The 20,979-nt window shown below is 38.1% G+C and overlaps 1 protein-coding gene across 1 annotated transcript in view; it reads left to right on the top strand.

Moving 5' to 3' along the window:
* The window catches only part of TOM1L1 (target of myb1 like 1 membrane trafficking protein), a 47,995-nt gene that overhangs the window by 25,721 nt on the left and 1,295 nt on the right, over positions 1–20,979 (top strand). Inside the window, exons 8-15 of the mRNA XM_055335458.1 lie at positions 1,047–1,180; positions 6,488–6,548; positions 6,933–7,050; positions 7,909–8,005; positions 14,861–14,909; positions 16,955–17,060; positions 17,545–17,626; positions 20,823–20,887. Of these exons, the coding sequence (XP_055191433.1) occupies positions 1,047–1,180; positions 6,488–6,548; positions 6,933–7,050; positions 7,909–8,005; positions 14,861–14,909; positions 16,955–17,060; positions 17,545–17,626; positions 20,823–20,886 (711 nt within the window). The 3' untranslated portion in view covers position 20,887. The remainder of the gene's footprint in view (positions 1–1,046; positions 1,181–6,487; positions 6,549–6,932; positions 7,051–7,908; positions 8,006–14,860; positions 14,910–16,954; positions 17,061–17,544; positions 17,627–20,822; positions 20,888–20,979) is intronic.

The following is a 20,979-nucleotide window of genomic DNA, read 5'->3' on the forward strand; positions in this document are numbered from 1 at the left end:
TGAGATTCTAAATGGTTTAGCCAGCTCTAAGTTTTTCAGTGGGTCTTTCTTGAGGAGAAACAAGTCAGATAATGGAATAGTATGATGATATAGCAAGTTCTGTCACTCTCGTTTTGAGAGTGTACTTAATGTACTATTACATTTACAAATTCTAGCTGAGGTGAATTTGAAGAAACATGAATATTAATTTTATGCTCCTCAGGCTTGCCTATAAGGATATAAGTGTAAGGCAGCAGTTTTCAAATTGCCCGTGTACATAAGAAACACCTCAGATGCTTACTTGAAAAAAAAAAATGTAGATTCCCAGATCCTCAGCCCTGGAGATTCTGAATGAGTGGTTCGGCTGTAGGTACTCCTGATGCTCATGAGGAAAAGTTAGTTTGAGGAGTACAGTCCGGGCTTACTGCAGTGACTCTAGGTAGTCCAAACAAGGATAGCATCCCTGACTTTTTTTTTTTTAATTTTGTTTCCGTTTACCTTGGAATGTGATGTTGTAATTGCAAACTTTATTTAAGTAAAATGTAATAGGAAAATTATGCCACTATAAATGTATTTTAACTACTACTTTCTTCTACTACCACTAATAGTGACAGTGAGCATTTTGTGTTTTATGTGTTGCTTTATAGTCATAGAGTTCCTCATTATACATATCTCATTTGCTTTTTATGTCACCCCTTGAGGTAGATGTGGCAACTAGTATAACTTCCATTTATCAAATGAGGAACCCGAGATTTAGAAAACAAGTCATTTCTATATTCTGCAACTTGTGAGCAGTACCTCATATACCAGTTATAATTTCTAGTCATTTGTTCTGTGCAGTGTACCATAGTATCCTTATGATACCTGTTTTGTTTTTTTTAGAGGAAAATATAATCATGTGTAACTCATTACCTTCTGATAAGAAGGATAAGCTGTACATAAATACTTTGGTAATCTCCCATAAGTAACCCATGATGGAAGTGATCAACCAGCATTTACAGATTGGCCAGTTTCTTTATAGAACTTCTCTAGCATGGAAAAAGAAATTTTTCTCCTTTCTTTGACAGAAACTTTATAAGACAAGTCGAGAGATGCAGGAGAGGATCATGGACCTGCTCATAGTGGTGGAGAATGAAGACGTAACCATGGAGCTGATTCAAGTGAATGAGGATTTGAATAACGCCCTCCTTGGATGTGAGAGGTGAGCTGATGTGTACCCTCCTCAACCTCCTCCAAGTCTGGTCCCCCCCCCCGCCCCCCAGTGGCTTGGCATTCTTATGAGAGTGCCTACTGGGTAAACATTCAGTTAGGATCAGGAACAGCTTGAAGACAAGCCTGCCTTCCTTCCAAGATCGGGAATGTGGTCCTGGCCTTCTGGGAGCTTGTGATATGGCTTGCACAAATGAGAGCACATCTGAGCAGTGCCAGTAGCATTCTTGGGCATTCTCAGGCAGTGTAAACATCTGACCATAGCAGGGCCTGGATCTTATTCACTTGATCACGTCTGCACAACTCAGTGGAGACTCAAATAGATGAACAGTATAAACAAAGCATCTTAGTAAAAGTGAGGTTTGTCCTAAGTTTGAGATGGACAAGGACATAAAACAGTACAGATGGGAAAGGAGGATATTTTATATGAAGAAAGTAGTCTATACAAAACGAGAGCAGTAGTGAGGACATTATGTATATGAATATTTCTTTTTAAATTTCTATTCAGAAAAGTTATGAAGGCAAGATTTTAAATATTTATCATTTGTCACTAACATTTTAGTGTTTTTCCAACATTTTTTTTGTAGCTATGATCATGTAAAGGACATACACTTTTGTTTCTCTCAATTTTATTCACAAGTATTTACGTAACCTATGTTTTAAGTCCTTTTGATAATGTTATTGTTTTTTAAGATTCTACTGATTCATTTGAGAGAGTGAGTGAGTGCACAAGCCAGGGAAGAGGGAGAGGGAGAAGCAGACTCCTCACTGATTAGGGAGCCAGATGTGGGGCTCAATCCTAGGACCCTGGAATCATGACCTGAGCCAAAGGCAGACACTTAACTGACTGAGCCACACAGGTGCCCAAAATGTCTTTATTTTTGGAGAATCCCTTCTAAAATATCTAAGGGTGAAATATAAAGTCTATAATTTTAAATATTTTAGCAAAAAATATATAAATATGGCAAAAAAAATGCACCGTTACTAAATTTAGCTGATGAATGGGATGTTCATTATGCTGTTCTCTTTACTTTCCTGTAAGTTTGAACTTTTCCTAATAAGTTAAAGCAAATGAATCTGAGTTAACAGTTAATGTCACCTATCTAAAACAACTTATTTCAGTGCTTTTAAAATATTGTATAAAAAAGTTGTACAGGGATCCCTGGGTGGCGAGGCGGTTTAGCGCCTGCCTTTGGCCCAGGGCGCAATCCTGGAGACCCAGGATCGAATCCCACGTCGGGCTCCCGGTGCATGGAGCCTGCTTCTCCCTCTGCCTGTGTCTCTGCCTCTCTCTCCCTCTCTGTGTGTGACTATCATAAATAAATAAAAATTTAAAAAAAAATAAAAATAAAAAAAAAAGTTGTACATAAATGCACCCAGAGATCTATTATTAGGAAACTGAAAAAAGAAAAACCCATAGCTCCAGGCAAATCTCATGGTCTCTTTCCAAAACTATCCTGGGATTTCCTGTTATAGTAATTCTAGAGCATCTGAGCTCCCCATACTTTTTCTAGGTCCTCATTTCTCAGTAGGAGTGGTGTTGACAATTTAGGTGAGGCAGTTTTCCCATGTGTGGACCCTGCTTAGTGGTTCCTCTGGGAAATAGAATAGAGCTGGACTAAAAAAAAAAAAATTCAAATCTTGATGATTTCCAAGAAAATTGCTAAAGTAAGCAATTGTAAGACTTAGGTTTGTTCCTGTCTCTTAATTTCTCCCTCCTCCTCATTAACATCACACTGAGCCTTTTAACTTATTGACTAGAGTTTTTTCTGTTCATCATGAGTGAACCAAGAGAATCAGTGAAATAAAACCTCCATCTTTTACATACTGCCTATCAGAGACTGCAGCTATTCATATGAAGAGATGACCGTGTGTTGACTGAGCAAGTGAGCTCAGTGACTGGTATTGTCTGAGCACTGAACAAACTCAAATTCTTGCCTCTTATTTTCTGTGGCATAAATCTTATTAAGTGGAAAAATAGCTAAGAAAAACTACATGGCTGTCAGAGTGCTGCCTTCTGGTTTTCATCTTGGGAAATTCTATTACAAACCATTAAGACCACGGACTAAAAGCTTTTTTTTTTTTTTTTAAGATTTTATTTACTTATTCATGAGAGACAGGGAGAGAGGCAGAGACACAGGCAGAGGGAGAAGCAGGCTCCCTATAGGGAGCCTGACGTGGGACTTGATCTGGGGTCTCCAGGATCACGTCCCAGGCCGAAGGTGGCGCTAAACTGCTGAGCCACCCGGGCTGCCCTAAAAGCTTCTTCTGAAGGGGGATGTGTGTTTTTTGGATCTAGATATCAGGAGATTGGGTTACTTCTGTGAATGGCTCATTCTGATTCTGCTTTGAACCATGTGTGCCAGAAACAACTGCAGTCATTTGTGGGACAGAAACACTTAAGATTCAGACAAATGTTTTGTGTCTAGAAAAGCTGGTAGTCTTGGTGTATTAGTTTCCTATAGCTGCTGTAACAAATTATCACAAATTTAGTGGTTTAAAACAGCATAAACTTACTATCCTACTAGACCTGTAAGAGTCCGAAATGGCTCTCACTGGGCTAACATCGAGGTGTCAATAGGGGTATGTCTTTTTTTTTTTAAGATTTTATTTATTCATGAGAGATACAGAGAGAGAAAGAGAGGCAGAGACATAGGCAGAGAGAGAAGCAGGCTCCATGCAGGGAGTGTGATGTGGGACTGGATTCCGGACTCCAGGATCATTTCCTGAGGCAAAGGCAGACACTAAACTGCTGAGCCACCCAGGGTCCTGGGTATATTCCTTTTTAAAGGCTCTAGAGGAAAATCCATTTGCTTAACTTTTGCAGCTTCTAGAGGCTGCTCACTGTCCTTGGCTCATGATCCCTTTCTACCATCTTCAAAGCCAACATCATCCAGTTTAGTTTTTCTTATATTAGATCATTCTTGCTGCTTCTTCTGTCTCCCTCTTCACATTTAAGGGCCTTTATGGTTATATTGCTGGGCTGTATACTCCAGGCTAATCTTCCTATTAAAGTCTCCCTATTAAGGCAAACTTCCATTTGCCATCCAATTGTACAATTGTATAAAACAGTTGTACATAAATGCACCCAAAGATCTATAATTAGGAACCTGAAAAAAGAAAATAAAACATAGCTCATAACTTATTCACTGATCTAATGACTAGGATATAGATATCTTGGAAGGGAAGGAGCTTCATTCTGTTCATCGCAGTCTGTTCCCCAAGGATTCACACCAATCCACATAGAAAATGCATTTACCCTATGCCAACATCCCCCAGAGTTTCTGCTCATTACATCTAGGGAAGAGTTGTGCAAATAAGGAAACAGAAGTTTGTTATTCAAGGCTTGATCTGTGAGGGTTGTCCATACTTAGCACATAACTAATGTACAAAAAGCCAATGCCATAAGGAGGTAGAAGAAAGCATGTGTTTGGAAAGGGAAAAATCCTTAAACCTAAGTGCATGTTCTAATTTAGTCTAAGCTTTTTTAAATGTTGAGGTTCATGGAGCCGATGTGTCAAAATACTGTATGTTTCTAAAGCAACTCCTAGTTTGCAAAGCATTTCCACATTCATCCACCTGTATTATCTTTCTAGGGGTCGCCTCTGAGAATAACTTTCTGAGGAAATGCTTCAAATGCTGCTATTCTCTTTTAGCAGATATAGAACTGAGGATCATAAATTATATCCATGATCCTATAGTTATGTGATAATAAAGCTGACACTCTATCCTTGGACTACTGCCTTCAACTTCATTATTCTCTCAGACCTATTGTTTGTTTATCTGCTCCTCTTTTATTCCCAGTGTATAAGCAATGCAAAACTTAAATTGTAAAAGGTCAGTATTTTTAGTAGATATCAGCTATCTTATAAAAATGAAGATAAAGAGTGAAAATATGTTAAATGTATTTAAATTTTTATGGAACATTACTTATAATGGCAGGGTTGGAAACAATTTAAATATTTGAGATTAAGAGTAGTTAAATGTGGGGGCTCCTGGGTGGTTCAGTTGGTTAAGAGTCTACATTTGGCTCAGGTCATGATCTCAGGGTCTTGGGATCGAGTCCTACATTGGGCTCCACACTCAGCAGGGAGTCTGTTCTTCTCTCTTTGCCTCTCCCCTTCCTCATGCTTGCTAGCTCGCTACCCTCACATTTGCTTGCTCTCTCAAATGGATAAGTAAAATCTGGTAAAAAAAAAAAAAAAAAAAAAAAGAAAAGAAAAAAAAAAAAAAGAAAAAGTTAAATGTGTGCTACGTTTATAAGGTAAAATAGGCACCCACTAAAAATTGCATTTCTGAGTAACTGGAAAAATGCTCACAACATACTTGAATTAGGATACAGAACTGTGTAAAGTATAATTGCAACAAGTTTAAAAATAGATTAATTTACAGAAAAAGATACCAAAAGGAAATACATCATGATGTTACCAGGGACCATTTCTAGATGATGGAACTGCTACTAGTTTGTGGGTTTTTGTTTTTTTTTTTTTTAAGATTTCATTTATTTGAGAGAGAGAGCAAGTGCATGAGTGGGGGGAGGAGAGAGAGAGAGAACCTCAAGCAGACTCTGCATCCAACTTGGAGCCTGATGTGGGGCTTGATCTCATGACCCTGAAATCATGACCCAAGCTGAAATCAAGAGTCAGACGCTCAACCAACTGAGTCACCCAGGCACCCCATTACTAGTTTTTATTATGTATTCCTTTTTTTAAAAAAAATATTTATTCATGAGAGACAGAGAGAGAGAGGCAGAGACACAGGCAGAGGGGGAAGCAGGCTCCATGCAGGGAGCCTAACATGGTACTCGAACCTGGGTCTCCAGGATCATGCCCTGGGCTAAAGATGGCGCTAAACCACTAAGCCACCAGGGCTGCCCTTATTATGTATTCCTTTTCTCAGTTTCCTCTAAAGACATTACTACTCCTGTAAACTGGAAAAAAAAAATTTTTTTTGAAAAAAGTTATTAAAGTACTTTATTGGGAGTTGATGGGGACAAGGCTGATTGTCTTTGTTCCTGGATATTAGAATGTAAATAATTTATTAAGGATTGTGGCATTTTCATATCTGTTTTCTTATTTTCTAATATTTATTTGAGAGAGAGCATGAGCAGAGAGGGAGGGACAGAGGAAGAGAGAGAAGCTGACTCCCCACTGAGCAGGGAGCCCAATGTGGAACTCAATCCCAGGACCCTGGGATCATGACCTGAGCCAAAAGCAGATACTTAACCAACTGAGCCACCCATATGCCCCTCATATCTGTTTTCTTTTAAATACTTATATTTTGCTAACTCTCAAAACAGATTCACTCGGAACCAACAAAGAATTTTGGAGCAAAATAGGAACCAGAGGGAAGATGCCAATGTAAGTGAAGAGAAATGCTTTAAAAAAAAAACAGTTGAACATTTTACAAATTGTATAGTAGGGAATAATGCTTACCCTAAAGTCTTAAAACAGGAGATGTTCGTTAATAATTTGGGGTGGTTTTGGTGGTGTAGAGTATTTGCTGTAACCTTGATGTTATTAAATTACTAGTAAGAGGTCATAAGAAGATTGTCTAATCAGCAACTCGTGTAGATGGTGAGATGGGATTAGTATGAGTGTTGCCTATTGAGTAAAGCGTTCTCCTCTGAGATACATCCAAATAGGATTTTCCTTTAAAAAAAAAAAAAGTCTCTAGGGAGAAAGCGATGATAAATTACCTAACACATTTTTTCTGAATTGTGTTTTTGTTTGCTTTGTTTTCAGACTTCCAGTGAACCTTCTGCCCCATCCTGTGATCTTTTAGACCTAAGGCCCAGTCCACCAATGCCCAGGGCCAGTCTGGGAGAACTCACCACCATGAATGCTCAGCTTTCAGACTTAAGTAAATAAGCACATGAGCCTTTTCAGACCAGCAGAAGAGCTTGATGTGGAACAGTTCTGCTTGGTTTTATGATTAAATGCAACCTGAGAAGGATTGAAGTCAGTTTAAATATCAGAGAACTGTATTAAGAGATATAGTTATTTCTTGGCAAATGGTTGGGTCAAACTCAGCAACGGGATGTATTGGCAGGGGTGGGGAGGATTAAGTCCCTGGAATTCATCGAATTCACCTGGCCTGCTTTTATAGAGATAGTTCAACTTCATGACCAAACTTAAAACTACTCTGAGTCACACACTATATGACCTTTGGATTTCTCTGCTATGCTACAGCATTAAGTAAGGGAGTATTTGATGCAATAGAGAAAGTCAGGAATTAGGAGGACTGAACTATATGGTGGTGAAATGTGCAGAGGAAAAAAACACAGGCTTTTGAGGTAGAAGTCTTCAAAATCCCCTTTTCAACATTTTAGCCACCCAAACTTTGAGACTTTCCTACTTTGGGGTGTCTCACGTAGGATTATAGGAGGTTGAGATCTTGGGGAGAGAGGTTAGAGCTCCATATATGCCCTAGTTTTTTACTTTTGTACTCAACAGAACAAGACACAAAATCCCTTCCATTCTAGCTCAGTTTGGGATTTTAGAAAACCCAATATAATAACATTTGTTAACTTCACAGTATCCTCTCTTTGTGGCAGCATTTCTCTTTCCAGTTACCATTAACTGTCCTTTAATTTCTGTTAGAGTGAATGATTTTATGGTGGCAGAAGTATATGTTTTGTTTTGTTTTTATTGTGGAAAATCGAACAGAACAACTGAATGACAATGTTTTAAAGCCAAACAAGTCCGTTTTGTGTTCTAGATTTCAGCTCTCCAAGTTCTGTTAGAACAAACAACTTGAAACCTAGTCTTCATCCACAGGTGGATTTGCTAGCCTTGGAAAATACAGAAACACCCCTGTAAGTATGTCCAGTAATACTCCAAAGATAATACCATCTCATTCTGATTCCTCATATATAAGAAAGCATAACAGAAGAGGTAAAGTAGAGACTTAAGAGTCGGGCAGTCCCAAGTTAGAATCTCAGCTCTGCGTTCAACCAGCCGCATGACCTTGGATGAGAAACTTCACGAATGTGAGCCTTCATTTTTCTTCTGAGAATACTTTCTAGGATTCTTGCAAAGATGCTGTGAGGTGCTATATGTACCTCTTAATACAGTACTCAGTAGGTGATAAGCCTTCCATAAACTGTTTCTGTTATTTTTCAGTGGTAACAGGAGATGGGGGAAGAATAAGGGAAATTTAAATGACAAGGGAGTTAAAACAAATAATGGCCACACCAGTTATGGGGCACTTGCCATGTACCAGCCACTTTGCTAAGCTATGTTTGTTTATTCCATTTAATCTTGCAGAAACTCTTGGACCTATGCTGTCGTCATTATTCCCATTTTACAGGAGAAAAGGCTAAGATTAGTTTATACAGCTATGAAGTTACCAGGTCAAATGAACTGATAGTTCACTAAAAAGAGATTTACAAATGGCCCACAAACAGATGCAATGATGCAATGATGCTCAACCTTATTAATACTTACAGCAATATAAATTAAACTACAAAGACTTTCTGTTTTTAACCTTGCAGATTGGTAAGAGTCTAAATCTTTGTTAACATGCTTTATTGGCTATGGAAAGACAGATCCTATCACAAAATTATGCAGTTCTTATGAGGGGCAAGTGGCAATATCAATCACAATTGTTTTTTTTTAAATTTTTTTTAATTTTTATTTATTTATGATAGTCAGAGAGAGAGAGAGAGAGAGAGAGAGAGAGAGGCAGAGACACAGGCAGAGGGAGAAGCAGGCTCCATGCACCGGGAGCCTGACGTGGGATTCGATCCCAGGTCTCCAGGATCGTGCCCTGGGCCAAAGGCAGGCGCCAAACCGCTGCGCCACCCAGGGATCCCATCAATCACAATTATAAATGCATTTACTTTTGAACTCACCATCTCATTTCTAGGAATTCATACTCGTTTCTGCAAGATGAGATGTTTACAAGATTATTCTTGACAACATTTGGGCACAGCTAGTAACTGGAAATGACTCAAATATGCATCAGTTGTGGCCTAAATATCTACCCAATGTATTACCATACAGCTAGGGCACAAAAGTAGACTCTCTTTGAGGGACAGTCACCAGGATATTATGAAGTGAAAATATGTGCAAAGTCATGTGTGGATACTATCTGACATTTGCACGAGGAGGTAGGAAATAATATAAACATTTGCCTCTTTGTGTAAAGAAACAAAAGTTTGCGGAGGAAACTAAAAACACGATTCCCTTAAGGTCAAGAAGAAGCAGGATAGAGTATATACAGAAAAAAAAAAACAGAAGTTGGATTTTCTGTACATAAGAGGCTGTTTTTTTCCCTTTTTAAATGTATATATTTTAGGTAATAGATGATGCATTTCCTTGATTCAGGTATCAAAAGGATATAAAAAGATATACAAGGATAGGACTTGATCTAATCCTACTCCATGCTTCCTGTTTCCTCTTCCCTGATTTCATATCCTGCTCCTATCCTGGTAGTCATTTTCTTATTTGACCTTCCAAAGTGTCTTTAGGTAAATAATGAATGTGTTTTTTTTCTCCTTTATTAAATGCAGCATACTGTACATACTCTTCTGAACTTTGCTTTATTTTTTCACTGGACTATCTTGCATATCTTGATAAAAATACATATCTTTTACATCAGGGGATTTAGATTTATTTTTAGAGTTGCCAGTGTTTTTTACCCAGTGTACCCAATCACTATATTACTTTTCTACTTTTGGTGTTTAGGGGGTGGTAGGGGGCAGAGGGAGGGAAATGAGAAAGGAAAATCAAACTGGGAAGAAATAGAAACGAAAGATGATGAGGAGGAAAGCATCATGTGTTGGGAAAGAATAGTGTCAGTGGCTGTGTCACAAATGACTAGTTGGGTCGGTACCTCTGGCCTTGACTGTGATGCAAGTAATGTACAGTGCTGTGGGCAAATTTCCAGAAAGTTGCTTAGTAAATACTGTGATCTAAAATAACTGATTCTGTTTCCTTTATGCTGCAAACTGTATTGGGTAGTGAGAAAGGGGTGACTAGGTGAAATCCCATTATAAAAATGTCTCTAGAAAGCTTATAAAAAGATCAAATCCTAGCTAAGAGCTGCTTATTTTAATCTGTAACATCAAGAATCTCATACTTGAGTGTGCATAAAAATCACTTGGGGGATCATTAAAAAGTAAAATTGCTGGCCCTCAGAAATTCTGACTCAGTAGTAGGACTCTTTAGTTTTAAAAAGCATCCCAGGAGAATCATAAAGCAGTACTTTGCTGATCATACATTAGAAACCCTATAATGGTTGTCCACTCAACATCCAGATATCAAAAGTAACTACAACTCTTGGAACTCACTGGAATAAAAGATAACATGTAATATCAGTATTTTGTTTTCTAGACTGAGACTTTTGTATCTGTTTTCTAATTTTCAAAAGAGCTTATTTATACCTGAGTGAAACTATAGTCAGACCAGTCTTTTACAGTGTCAGGAACTGAAGCACTGAAGTTGTCTTAGCATGTATTCTGGGTTAGCATGTATTCTCTGTATGCCAGAGATTACATAGGAAAGGTAAAATCAGCCATCAAAAATGTCTTAGAATCTTGAGAATTTTCCACTCCTCTGTGTTTATTCACCATCACAGAACAAATGAGTGATAGAATTATTCATAATAGAAAGGAATCTTTAAAAACAATGATTATGGGATGAAGAGTAATAAGTCATATTTATAGTCCACTTACTATCAGGCAACAGGCCAAAAAGAATAAGACCTATTTACTAATTCCTTACTAGTGCTCCCAGTAGGCTTGGGAGGTAGATGTGTCATCATTCTCACTTCTTCACAAGTGAAGAAACCAAGGTAGAGGAAGATTAACCTGCCCAAAGGTGTTGCCCAACTAGTAGGATTCAAATGAAGTGTGTCTGATTTCAGTGCGTTTTTTTCCCCTGTGTTTTATTTTATTTAAAAAAATTCTGTAAAGTACAATTCAGTCTACTTAAAATTGTTTTTCTTTGGTGTGCAGTCCTATGAATTTTAACATATGTGTAGATTCATGTCACCACCACCACAGGGTACAGGATAGTTCATCACCCCAAAAACTCCTTTGTAGTATTCCTTTATAGTCATACCCTCTCACACTCACCCCCCAAACACACACATCCAGCAACCGCTAATCCATTCTCTGGTACTGCAGTTTGTCTTTTCAAGAATGGCATCTAAATAGAATTATACAGTGTGTCCTATTTCTAGAAAAAGTTATATAAAATTTAAGCGCATGTGCATTCAGTATTATTTTGTCTTTAAGGGTCTATTATTGACCCTTAAAAGCATTAGGTATAGTTCCTTCTTCATCCCCTGTGATTTTCTTTGCCCTGAGATCTACTTTGATATGAATATAGCTGTTCTAGCTTTCTTTTGATTAGTGTTTACATGGTATATTGTTTTCCATCTTTTTACTTTTAACTATATAAAAATATTCAAAGTGTCTTTTTTTATAGATAGCATATAGTTGGGTCATGCATTTTTATGTATCCTCATAATTTCTGCCTTTAATTGGTATATTTAGACCATTTAATGTCATTATGTTTGGATTTAGGTTATCATTTATTTAATTTATTTGTTCTCTTTGTTGGTTTTCTTTTTTTTTTTTCAGTTTCCTCCTTACTTCAGTTTTGGATTGTGTTTGAATGTTTTCAGTGGTCCATCTTATCTACCGCAAGGTTGACTGTAACCATGTAGTTTATATTATGAGGAGGGAGAGGACTGGTTGCTCTGAGGATTGCAATGTACATAATTCAGTCTACTTAAAACCACTATTGTACCATTTAAAGTAAAATGTAGAAAATTTAGAGATCCTCCCTTTATATTGTAGTTATTTATATGTGTCTACATTAGGAAAAAAAAAAGACGATATGCTCATAAGTATTCTCAAGAAGAGGATTTACCCAGTATTTGCGATTTCTGTTGATCTTCTTTTGCTTTTTTGTAGGATTTCCCTTCCCTCTGAAGAATTCCCTTAGAAATTCTTTTAGATCAGGTCTATTCGCACTGGAAAATCTCCTTTTACTTCATGTGAGAATGTCTTTATTTCATCTTTGTTCCTGAGGGATGTTTGCAATGGCTGTAGAATTTTGGGTTGATGATTTTTTTTTCTTTTAGTTTTTAAACGTTGCCCCCCCCCCCCCCCCCCCCGCTTTCTGGCCTAAATGGTGTCTAATGAGAAGTCTATATCCTTTTGCACCACTGTTCTCCTATAGATAACATGTTTTCTCTATGCTATGCTTTCATGAATTTCTTTTTTCCTGATTTTGAACAGTTTGATTATGACATGTCTGGGCATGGATTTCTTTTGGTTTATTCTGTTTGGGATTTGCTGAATTCGTTTCCTGTGGTTGCCATCAAAAAACGCACCATAAACTGAGTGTTTTAAAACCACAGGAATTGATTTTCTCATAGTCCTGAAGGCTAGAAATCTGAAATTCAGCAGAGTCACACTCCCTGCAGGGCTCTTACAGGAGAAGCCATTCTTTCTCTCTTCCAGATTCGGATGACTAGACATTTTTTGGCTTCCTTGGTTTGGCCCACATCACCTGACTTTCTGCCTCTACTTCATGTTGTCTCTCCTCTGTGTGTTTCAAATCTCCCTCTGGTTTTCTCTTTAAGATCACTTGTCATTGGATTTAAAGCCCATTCAAGTAAAATAGGATGATATCATCATCTTAGGATCCTTAACTTAATTACATCTGAAAAGACACTTTTTCCAAATAAAGTCACATGCACATGTTCCAGGACTATTTTTTGTGGGTGAGGGCACCATTCAACCCACTGCACTGCATTTCCTGAATCTGTGGGTTTATGTCTTTCACCAAATTTGTGGTTTTCAGCCTTATAGTTTTTCAAATATTTCTTAAAAACTATATGTTATATTGTCCCTCTGAGACTTTTGATGACACAAATGTTAGACCTGGTATCATTGTCTTCTAAATCCCTAGAGTTCCTTTCATTACTTTAGCACTCTTTTTCTTTTTAGATGGGATCATTTCTATTGACTTAAAATTCAAGTTTGCTGCCTATTTCCTCTTTCATCCCCATTTTGCTATGGAGCTCATTCTGTAAATTTTTTAAAATTTCAGTTACTGTATTTTTGTATTCTAAAATTACTGTTCTTTGTATCTTATTTTTCTTTGAAGCAACTATTTTTCCATTTTTTCATGAGTGTTCACAGTTGTTTGTTGAAGCACTTGTGTAATAGCTGCTTTAAAATCTGAGATAATTTTAACATCTGCATCTTCTTGATTGCCTTTTCTTTTTTGCCTATTGAAATTTTCCCAGTTCTTCACCTGCCTCATAATTTTGGATTATATCTTGAGCGTTTTTAATGTCATGGTACACTTGCTTTTATTCAAATCCTGTTGAGGATGGTACCATTTTGACTTTGGAAGGCAAACAGCCTCCTTACGTTCATGCCACATCTTCAACCTGCCGCCTCTGTGCTAGATTTGGTAATATAGAGGTCACTGGTTCCAGCATAGTTATATTTTCAAAGCCTCTGTGGTGCTATTCAGATCTGTCTTGTGTATGCCACCCTGAGATCTGGATGACTATGTGTTCAGTTTTCAACATCATCTGCATCCCCACTAGGATCAAATCCGCAGAGGCACAGGTCAAGAAGTAAGCCCAGTATTTTATAAACAACTTTATGATTTTTTCCAAATTTCTCCTGCTTTGTGATTTCTCTGGTGCTTTCCTTTTCTAGGATTTACCTTTTTGAGTCAGACAGCTAGAGATTCAGTTACCCTACTATACGCCATGCATTTCCTTGACTGTGCTTGTGTCTGGGACCAAATGGCAGAACAGAAAGGACAAAACAAAAACAATAAGAGTTTGCCCTGCCCTTGGGAATCACAATTACCTTGTTGGAGAGGAAGGGTCCCCTCAGATGAACAAACCTCTACGGGTTCCTGTTGCTTCTACTTTCATTGCAGCCACTTTGGGATTGCCTCAGGTTTAGAGGTTGAGAGAAGAGAAACTAAAAAAAAAGGGGCGGGGGATAAGGTATTTCCATTCTACCTCTGAGCATTAGGACTTCTCTTTCCTGCTTCTTGAGTGAGGAGAACAAAAGGGCTTCTCCTGGAATTGTCCTCACTGCCTACTCTTGGGTTTTAGGCTGCATTGCATTCAGGTTTGGGAATACAAGAGGGAGGGGGGAGAAAAGGTAAGTTCACCAATGATTTGGTGATACTCACATTGCAGTCTTATTTCCCAGTCATCCAGTAACTATTCATTCTTTAGCCCTCAAATATTTGCCTCATGCATCCTATCCAGGTTTTATAATTGCCTTCAGTGGGAGAGATAGGGCAAAGGGTGTGTGTTCTATCTCCAGAAGAACCAGGACCCTTCCTAACCTCTATTCTGGATTGCTTCTCCTCCTTCAGGATATGATGGTGTGGTAGCCACTCTGATGGAAGAACCGAAGGCTTGTTCTCACTGGTTTATTATGTATACTTCAGGATCTCAGGGCTACCAGTGCTGGGGATAGTGCTTTGTCTTTATTCTCTTTGGTATTTGGGCACCAAAAGCTTATGGGCATGGACACCAGAAGGCTATTGTTATATAAAATTAATATATCATTGCAGCCTGAAGGTACGTTTTAGGTTTTGTGTGTAGGAAGTCATCTTTTTGCATTTGTATTCTCACTGTAGGGTAATCATGCTGTCTTATCCTACTTTCCTAGGTTTGCCCAAAGGACCAGCCAAAACGTCACAAGTCCTCCACATGAAAATGTAAGTAGAGCAGCCCTTCCTGGGCAGCATGCCTAGTCAGTGGATTATCATGGCTGAGAGGGAATTCCTGGTTGTTAAATCTCCTGTTCATTGTTTTGTTATATGTTCTGTAACGTGTGATTCAGTCCTTGTTAGGATCGCTCTTTATCTTCCTTGTAGTCTTTCAAAATAGACAAATTGAATCTTAACTTTTGTTAAAGGATCAAAATTCCTTTAGTGGACTTCAGGAGGCTCTCATTCCCACCCCTCTGAGGTCTCCAGTGACCTCATTATTACCAGATTTAGTTCTGCAGTTTTCAGTCCTCATCTTACCTATCAGCAGGTGACAGAGTCACTCACTTCCTCCTTTTGTGTACATGTGGCTTTCAGACACCACTCACTTTTCTTCTCTTGTCTGAATTCCACTTCTCTATCTCCTTTGGTGGCCTCCACTCGTCTGCTTGCCTTTTAGTATTGCAGACCCCACAGTTTAAGCTTCCAACTTTTTTTTTTTAAGATTGTATTTATTTATTCATGAGAGACACAGAGAGAGAGGCAGAGACATAGGCAGAGGGAGAAGCAGGCTACTCGCATGGAGCCTGACTCAAAACCCAGAACCCGGGATCACGCCCTGAGCCAAAGACAGACACACTCAACCACTGAGCCACCCAGGTGTCCCAAGGCTTCCAACTTCTCTTTCTGCATTCATTCTTCCAGTCTTTTGGTCTCATATCTTAAAATGCTATTCAGATTCTGACAATTTAAAATTGGCATCTCCAGCCCATACCCCTCCCCTAAACTCAGAACTCACAAATCCACCCTCAGAGTAATCTCTTTCTGCTTTCTTCCCAGTCCTGGCTCTCCACTTGCTCTTCCTGCAGTCTTCCCCACTTCAGTAAAGGATCCCTCTATTATTTCAGTTAAGTCAAAACCTTGCAAAACAGTGCTTGACCTCTACCTTTTCACCTTTGCCCTTCACAGTATACCTATCATCTAGCCACTTCTCACTGCCTCCACTTCTGCATGCCAGTCCAAGCCATCAGATGGATATTGCAGTGGCCTCCTAAGGGTTACCCTGCTTCCGCCTTCACCTCCATTTCCACCCTCATCCCCATCATATAATCTATTCCCAAACCACAGCAATCTTGGGGAGAAAAAAAGTAAAGTCCTACATTACTTAACTGTTCAAATCCACCTGATTTTCTTCTTATGTTTTACTCTGTAAAAACCTGAAATGCTGATCTCACCGCTGCCATTATCTCTCCAACCTTAACCTCTCTTCCTTGACTCACTCTGCTCCAACCACACACTGGTCGCCTTTGCTTCAGTGATGACCTTGTGTCCCTCAGGTACTCATAGCATCCACTTTGGCCAGGGCTCTGCTCAAATGTTCCCAACAGTCAGGCATTCCCTGACCACTATTATCAGAGCAGTAGCCCACCCCGTCTACCTGGCTTTTCTTCTCTTACCCTGTTGCTTTATTTTGTTTCATTTTTGAGTACTTGTTATCTGACATCTATTTACATTTGTTGATTGCTCCAAGGGAACAAGGATTCAGCCTGTTTTGTTTACTGTGCCTGGCATCTAGTAGGTCCCCAAACATATTTGTGAAATGAATGAGGAAGTTTACAAGAAGAAAGAGAGATTTCTGATTTTAATCTTTATCAGTCCTGATTTGATACTGTCATCTTATGCCTTTCTGTAGGGTTAAGATTTTCCTGTTTGAGGCTGAGATTTTTTAGTCCATGTGAAACAACAGAATCTAGACTGAGCCATACATGTCTGCTTTTTTTCTTTTCTAAAGCAACATGTTAATTTTATACCTTATATGGGAAATGAGGTGCAGTGGGCATGAACCAGAGAGAAAATGGTTATTACCTAAAAAAGTAATAGTTCATAATTTCTAATTCTTGTCCAATTGGGAGTATATGGTTCTTTTTTTTTGGGGGGGGAGTATATGGTTCTTGAATAGTGTTACTATTCAAGAAGCCTGGGAATCTAAATATTAACAAAAGAAAAGCTTAATGTAGAATTTTTATTTGAACATTATGCTATGCTTTCTTCAGCTTTCAGAATATTCAAATTCAGTATTGCTACAACCAGTTAGTCTGCAGAACATTTCGGCAACACCATCAAGCCAGAGACTGCCTTCCTTACCCAGCAATCATCCAGGTACTTGAGATCTGTTATTTGCATTGAATAAGGAAACTTGTGGGAATATAGGAGTCTGACAGAGATTTACTGCTGATTGAAAATAGGTATACAGAAAGGAAAAATGAGGACTTCATGTGCCGTTTTAAGTTCTGTAAATTCATGGCAGATACCATTATGACCAACATTGGATAATAAAAATGCTTGTGTTGTGCTGAATGTTGTATTTGGAATGCTAGGTAAATGAACCTTTAGCTGAAGTTTGGAAGTCCTTTTGTTCTATATAGATTTGTTGCATGTGGGAGTAGTATTAGAATATCCATTGTTAAAAAAAAAAGATTATCCATTGTATTTATTTCTGGTTGTCAAAGTTTCTTAGCATCTTATGTTTGAAGTCTAAATCATAAAGAGAATATTAATTGTGCACGTGTTCTTGAAAAGCACAATGTGTATTCACTGGTTGGTGTGGTATGTTGTTTTTTGTTGTTTTTTTTTTGGCCTAAAGCAATGACAAAGAATGATCTCCAGCCACCCAATTACTACGAGGTAATGGAGTTTGATCCCTTAGCTCCTGCTGTCACTACAGAGTAAGTCATTTACAAAATGATTAATTTATTTTTCGTCTTGGTTCCCTTTGGTACCAGAGCTAACAGAGCTTGGTTATGCATTTCATTTTGTTTAGGTCTAGGCAGAAATTGATGACCTTATTAAAAATGACTTATGAGGCTTTATGGAGGCCGTTCCTCTTAATGGTCTTATCGTGCTCAGCCTTATGACTAAAAAATAAAAATGCTGGGGCTGCACATTAAGAAATAACCGGAACCATCATGTACATTAACAGGTTCCTTGTGGATGCCTTGGGAGAAGAAAGTCAGGTTCTCTCCAGCTTGAGAAGGACACTCTATTCAGACTGCTGATAAAAGTAATACCACATTGAGGAATTATTCTGTTCTTGAACTACTAATCACAAAAAAAATTAGTCGTCACTACATATGTCGACAACATGCTTAAAAAAGAGTAATAAAGCATTAGTGTAAACGTGTCTTTTTTAACTTGAAATCTTTAGAGCACTATTTTATGATTTCATATTGGTCAAGTGTATATAAATATTTATGCTACAATAGGCTCATTAGCTTTAATATAGTTTGACGATTACCCTCAAAATTGTTAAAAAGGATTAAAACAAGTTTATAAAAACCATTGTTTAGAAACTGGCAGCCTTTAGGCAGTCTCTTGCTTCTAGCTGTGTTTTGTTTGACCTATGTGGGGTTTATACTGTGCATTTAAAAATTAATTGCCAAAAATTAAAAACTGGGGTATTATTTAAAAAAAATTCTAAACTTCTGGATTCTTTTGATACTGTGGCAATGCCAGGCCTGCATTTTTATATGCTAGCAATTGGTTAGGACTGAGTAGTAGCTGCTTCATTAAGACAAGGTATGCTCTGCAGCTCACCAAGCCCCAACTGGCCCTCTAGCTCCTTTTATTTGATCTGCCTGGCATGTGTTAAGCATTTGAGGTTTTAACCCCTGGTTTTAAATATAGTGACCCATTTTGGAATAATTTATAAATTTTAACAGACTTAGGAGTTCATTAAATTTTTTCTAATGTAAGATTGCAGAATTTCTGTAGGTCATCCTGCTTGATAAAGAATCACTGAACTGTATTAGTGGGCTAAGGAATTAGAAATCAAATAGCATCCAGAGAGGCAGATTTTATTATATTCCAGTTAAATAGGAAATTGTTGTAAGTAGATACAACAGTGCAATGGATACTAAATGTGAGAGAGATAGTAGAGAAGCTAGAGGTAGATCTTTGGAATTCTCTACTATTGTGGTTCCTACTTTTCTTACATTGTTTTCCTTCTCTGAAGTTATCTGAAATACGGGGAACTTCTAAGGAAAACCACATCTTATAGAAAAAGCTCTGGAATTTTCACATCACTAGTTGTCCATGAACCCTAGGTTAAGAATTTCTGTATACGGACAAGTACGGTATTTATGAAGTTGTATACATCTATGTACACGATTCATTTGGCAAATACTTGAAAACTGTGTGCCAGGGACAGTGACTGGTGCCTAATTTATAATGTTGAGCAAGAGACATTCTCCCCATCCTCATGGAGGTTAAATCTAGTGTGGAAAAGAAATCGTGGGGCACCTGGGTGGCTCGGTCAGTTAAGTATCTGACTCTTGATCTCCATTCAGGTCTTGATGTCAGGGTCATTAGTTCAAGCCCCATGTTGAGCTCCAAGCCTACTTTTTAAAAAAGGAAATCAGGCAAATATGTACTTACAGTTTATGTTAATGGTATGAAAGAACATGGTGCCATGAAGCTAATTTAAATGAGGGCTAGAGAAAGCTTGAGGAGGTGACATTAAGGCCGAGACGTGCAATTATTAGTGAGGTGACAAGTCGGAATCCATGCTATATATAACAATAGGTACAAAGATGCTAAGTAGAGAGAGTTTGGGCACATTCAAGGAAATGCAGAAGTCAAAGCCAAGAGCAAATAGAACAGGGAACCCTTTTAGATGTGAAATTGCAGTTTGGAAACTAGAAGGGAGTGCACAACTATGATGAACCATGGCTGAGAAGACAGGACGACTGACTGCAATCTAGTTAATGAATTAAGAAACAGGAAATCCTTGGTGTAAAAGCTGTTTTGCTAGATTGATGGAGATAGAAGCCAGATTTTAGTGTGTTAAAGGGGAGAGGAAGTAGGGATGATGATTGTAGAAACTTCCACATGAAGGGATGGTGCGAGGTAGCTTGGTAGCTAGAGGTTACTGAGTTTCACTCCCAGTAGACAGGGGATTAAGGACTGCCTTGTTTTAGAAAAGAGAAGATGTGGTGGAGCATTTGTGAATGCTGATGGGTAGGATCTAATAGGGAGGCCAGAGGTTCAAAAAGGAAGAGGACTGAGTGGGTAACATGTGTGAAAAGCCAGGGATAGATAGGATCACAGAAGCAGATGGTGGTACAGATGAAGGCAGATTTGAAGATTTCGTGATAGGGAGATGAAGTTTCCATTTAATAAAGCATTTAGTTTATTTAGAAGTGAGGTTTCTGACCAAGAGTGGTGAGAGGAGGAGGACCAGAGATTTGAGAAGTGAAGGAAGTTGAAATAGCTTTGTGGAAACACATTAAAATTTCTGGACCATCCTGGGGCCTCATTACATTGAGGACCATGGCTTCATAGCGCTATGATTTTCTTCTAGATTTTTTTTCCTCTAGCCATGTTTTTGTTATACTGTATGAATGATGCATTTGTACATATAGAAGTTTTCTTAGCTACAGGCCTATGTAAAACATATATGAAGACCTGAATGATGCCATAAAAAAATTACTATAAATGAGGTACAGAGATGACAGTTATTAGCCAAAGGAGGCTCAGAAGTTTAGACTGTAATAACCTAGGTCAAAGAAGGTACAGTGTTAATATTTTTAAATGTTTTGAAACCTAGAAAAACTGAACAATTTCTGTTTTTTGTGAAGTAGAAAGCAAACTATCCAAATTTGAGCCACATTTTTCATGAAGTCACAGTAGAATGAATTGGTTCTATGAGATACATATTTATAAGAAAGATGCATGGGAATTACAACATTAGGCTCTAAGAAAACTATACTATAAGCTTCAAGGACAGAGATCTGTTTTTATTCACTGATATAGCCTGAAAACCCAAAATGGCACCAGATTCTTTGTTAAGGTATTAGCAGTTAAAAGCTAAATAGTATACTTTAAAACTGATATATATATATATCTTGCCATGATTTGTTTCAGAGCGGTTTATGAAGAAATTGATGTTCAACACCAGAAAGGAGCTCAAAATCATAGTGACTGTTGAGGTAGACTTCAACTTCTATAACTTACATTTCCCATCCTATAGAATTTCAGTGTAATTGTCACTTTCTGTACTTAGGATTTACATTTTATAAAG

Source organism: Nyctereutes procyonoides, unplaced genomic scaffold (genome assembly GCF_905146905.1).
Source record: "Nyctereutes procyonoides isolate TBG_1078 unplaced genomic scaffold, NYPRO_anot_genome, whole genome shotgun sequence".
Taxonomy (NCBI): domain Eukaryota; kingdom Metazoa; phylum Chordata; class Mammalia; order Carnivora; family Canidae; genus Nyctereutes; species Nyctereutes procyonoides.